Raw genomic sequence first — 2604 nt, forward strand, 5'->3', positions numbered from 1 at the left:
ACTAGATGCCCTCCTATCAAACGCCAACACTTTAACTTTCGAATCGCTATATCTCAACAACAAAAAGTCACTCCAAATCGCTTTGTCCTCCGTGAGAATCCTCCATTTCCACTTGAGGAGGAGGGCTTTGTTCATCTCCCCCACGTCTTTAATTCCAAGACCCCCTTTCTCTTTAGATTTGCACACCGTTTGCCAATTCACCCAATGCACGCATCTTTTGTTCGCCTTGTCGTTCCAAAGGAAATTGCCAAGAATGCTCCTAATCTCGTTTAACACTATCCCGGGTGCCTTGTAAAATGAGAGAGTGAAACAAGGCACGGCAAAAAGTTAAGAGTATAAGGTAAAAGTGATAACACTAAGAATTATTGAAAATGGGGAGGAGATCTTGTAGGGATCCTATTGTTGAAGGATGTAGGTGGGTTGTGAAAAATGGTTATAACATTCCTTTTTGGGAAGCCAAATGGTGGAGAGGTCTTATTTTGGGTGAAGTGTTTTCGGATATATATGAGGCTTCGCTTTTGAAAGGGGTTTCGGTTGCTTCTATGGGAGGGTGGCTAGAGGGTAAATGGAGATGGGGTGTTTTTGGGATTCCCGTGGGGTTGGAGACGGAGAGGGAAATTATGGAGGGTTTAGTTCGGTTTAGAGATGTGTTGGCCGAATTTGGTGGTGCGGGGGAGGGGAGAGATGAGGTGTCTTGGATTCTAGCCGAATATGGAATTTTCTCGGTGGTATCTTGTTACACTTTTTTTGGAAGAGATTTCGTTCCGGTTGGGTCGCCGAACAAACATGATGGGGCGTATGGGCTAGTTTGGAAGGCGGATGTGCCTTTCAAAATCAAGGCGTTTGGATGGAGATTTCTTCTTGATAGGATCCTGACTAAGGATTGCTTGGTGTATAGAGGTATAAATATACCGGTAGATAATTTAAAGTGTTGTTTTTGTGGATATGAAGTAGAAAGTAGAAACCATTCTTTTTTTGGTTGTTGGGTGGTGAAAGCTATTTGGAATGAGATAGCTCTTTGGATGGGTAAAGAGGGGGAGGTGGAGGAGGGGTAATTGCCGAATTTTATGGATTGGCATTGTTTCTTCCGAGATAAAAAGGTTAGGAATAGTAAGGCGGACGTCGTGTGGTTAGCTACTATTTGGACAATATGGTTGCTTCGTAATGGTGTGTGCTTCCGTGACGAATGATGGAATTTTAATGATACAGTGTGGAACATTAAGCATATGGTTTGGAAATGGTCCTTTTGCGGGAAAATTACTTACTCCAACTATTCGTTTCATGAGTTTCTAAAAGATCCGATTCTTTTTCTCTCATAAGTTTATTTGGTTGTATTTTTCCCATTTTTTGTTCAGTCGAAAATAATTGACATAATCCTCTCCCTGAGATTTGGCCTATGTATGGAATTATACAACTTGAAGCTTCTCAAAATCACGATATATGTGGCTCTGGACGTACAGTAGCGGTACCCTACTAGATTACCAAACAAAGAGTTAATGTTGAGGGTATCCAATAATTCTTAAGAGTTTTTAGTATGTAGAACTCTCTAACCCTCTTATACAAGAAAAATGAAGATTCTTGCTAAATTCAAACCAAACAATAGACACCAGAGAGAATAAGTTAGTCTTCCTTCTCAACAACGGATTTATACGCGATTAGTCTTCTTTTCATACAACAACTTGAAGAGGTTAGCCCCGAGGTAAACAAAGATTTTACACAAGCTTATCTCAAACTAAAGTGAGCTTTTGAACCATATTTAATGTGTCAATCGATTGACATCTTACACCAATCAATTAAAAGGCCTCTAAATAAATGTTTAGGCTATTTTAAAAACAATGAAAATATATATATTCGTTTTACGTTCTTTAAGACACTGTACTAAATACTTCAAGACTATTTTTGCACCATCCAAATCCATTGGAAATAAGTGTCAATCAATTGGACAAGATAATTTTTGTCTAAAAATATTCAGACAGTTTCTAATTTCTCGTACATGTATTTCAAAATACTTTTCGAAATATTTATTTGAGAAAAATAACTTTTAAAGCTTGTTTGTGTGTGTTTGTGTGTGTGATTTAGTCGTATAATTTTACAAAAATGACATTTTTACAACAAATTGTTCACTCAGGCGCAAGAGGGTGAACTTTCATACTTTAAAATTTCAAGATTTGTTTGGTTAATCAATCTTATAGACACTTGTTTGAATTCTTATTGGAGATGAGGCTTGAAATTTTTCTTTAAATACCATCATAAGAGGACTTTTGCAAAAATCATTAAAACCTCACTTTATTTGCTTGCAACTATAACTGCTTGCTATACTTGCACTTTAGTTGTTATCATCAAAAACTACATGTGATCTTCCAAAGCACATTTAATTTTCAAGAGCATGTTGCTTAATATCTTGCTTACTCGCCAAAAAAAACATTCTATTGTTTATATAGAACCAGCACTACGAAAAACCACAAAACATGCTTTGATTAATTACATTAGTTAACTCTTTCTAATAGCTAATACAATCACCTCATTTATTTGAATGTATAGGTCTCTGTCAAGGTCCCCATCATTCCAGAGAATATTGTGATGATGTGTAATTGCCTCGAGATT

General features: G+C 37.0%; 1 protein-coding gene across 1 annotated transcript; it reads left to right on the top strand.

Annotated features, from left to right (window-relative positions):
* Positions 1-371: 371 nt before the first annotated feature.
* LOC131613241 (uncharacterized) lies at positions 372-1055 on the top strand. Its single transcript, XM_058884928.1, has one exon. The coding sequence runs from the start codon at positions 372-374 to the stop codon at positions 1053-1055; it is 684 nt and encodes a 227-aa protein (XP_058740911.1).
* The last annotated feature ends 1549 nt before the right edge of the window (positions 1056-2604 follow it).

This window comes from Vicia villosa, linkage group LG6, assembly GCF_029867415.1.
Source record: "Vicia villosa cultivar HV-30 ecotype Madison, WI linkage group LG6, Vvil1.0, whole genome shotgun sequence".
Classification (NCBI taxonomy): domain Eukaryota; kingdom Viridiplantae; phylum Streptophyta; class Magnoliopsida; order Fabales; family Fabaceae; genus Vicia; species Vicia villosa.

What these genes read in the sequence shown, in the direction of transcription:
- LOC131613241 (XM_058884928.1), top strand. Translation starts at nt 372, where the DNA reads ATGGGGAGGAGATCTTGTAGGGATCCTATTGTTGAAGGATGTAGGTGG.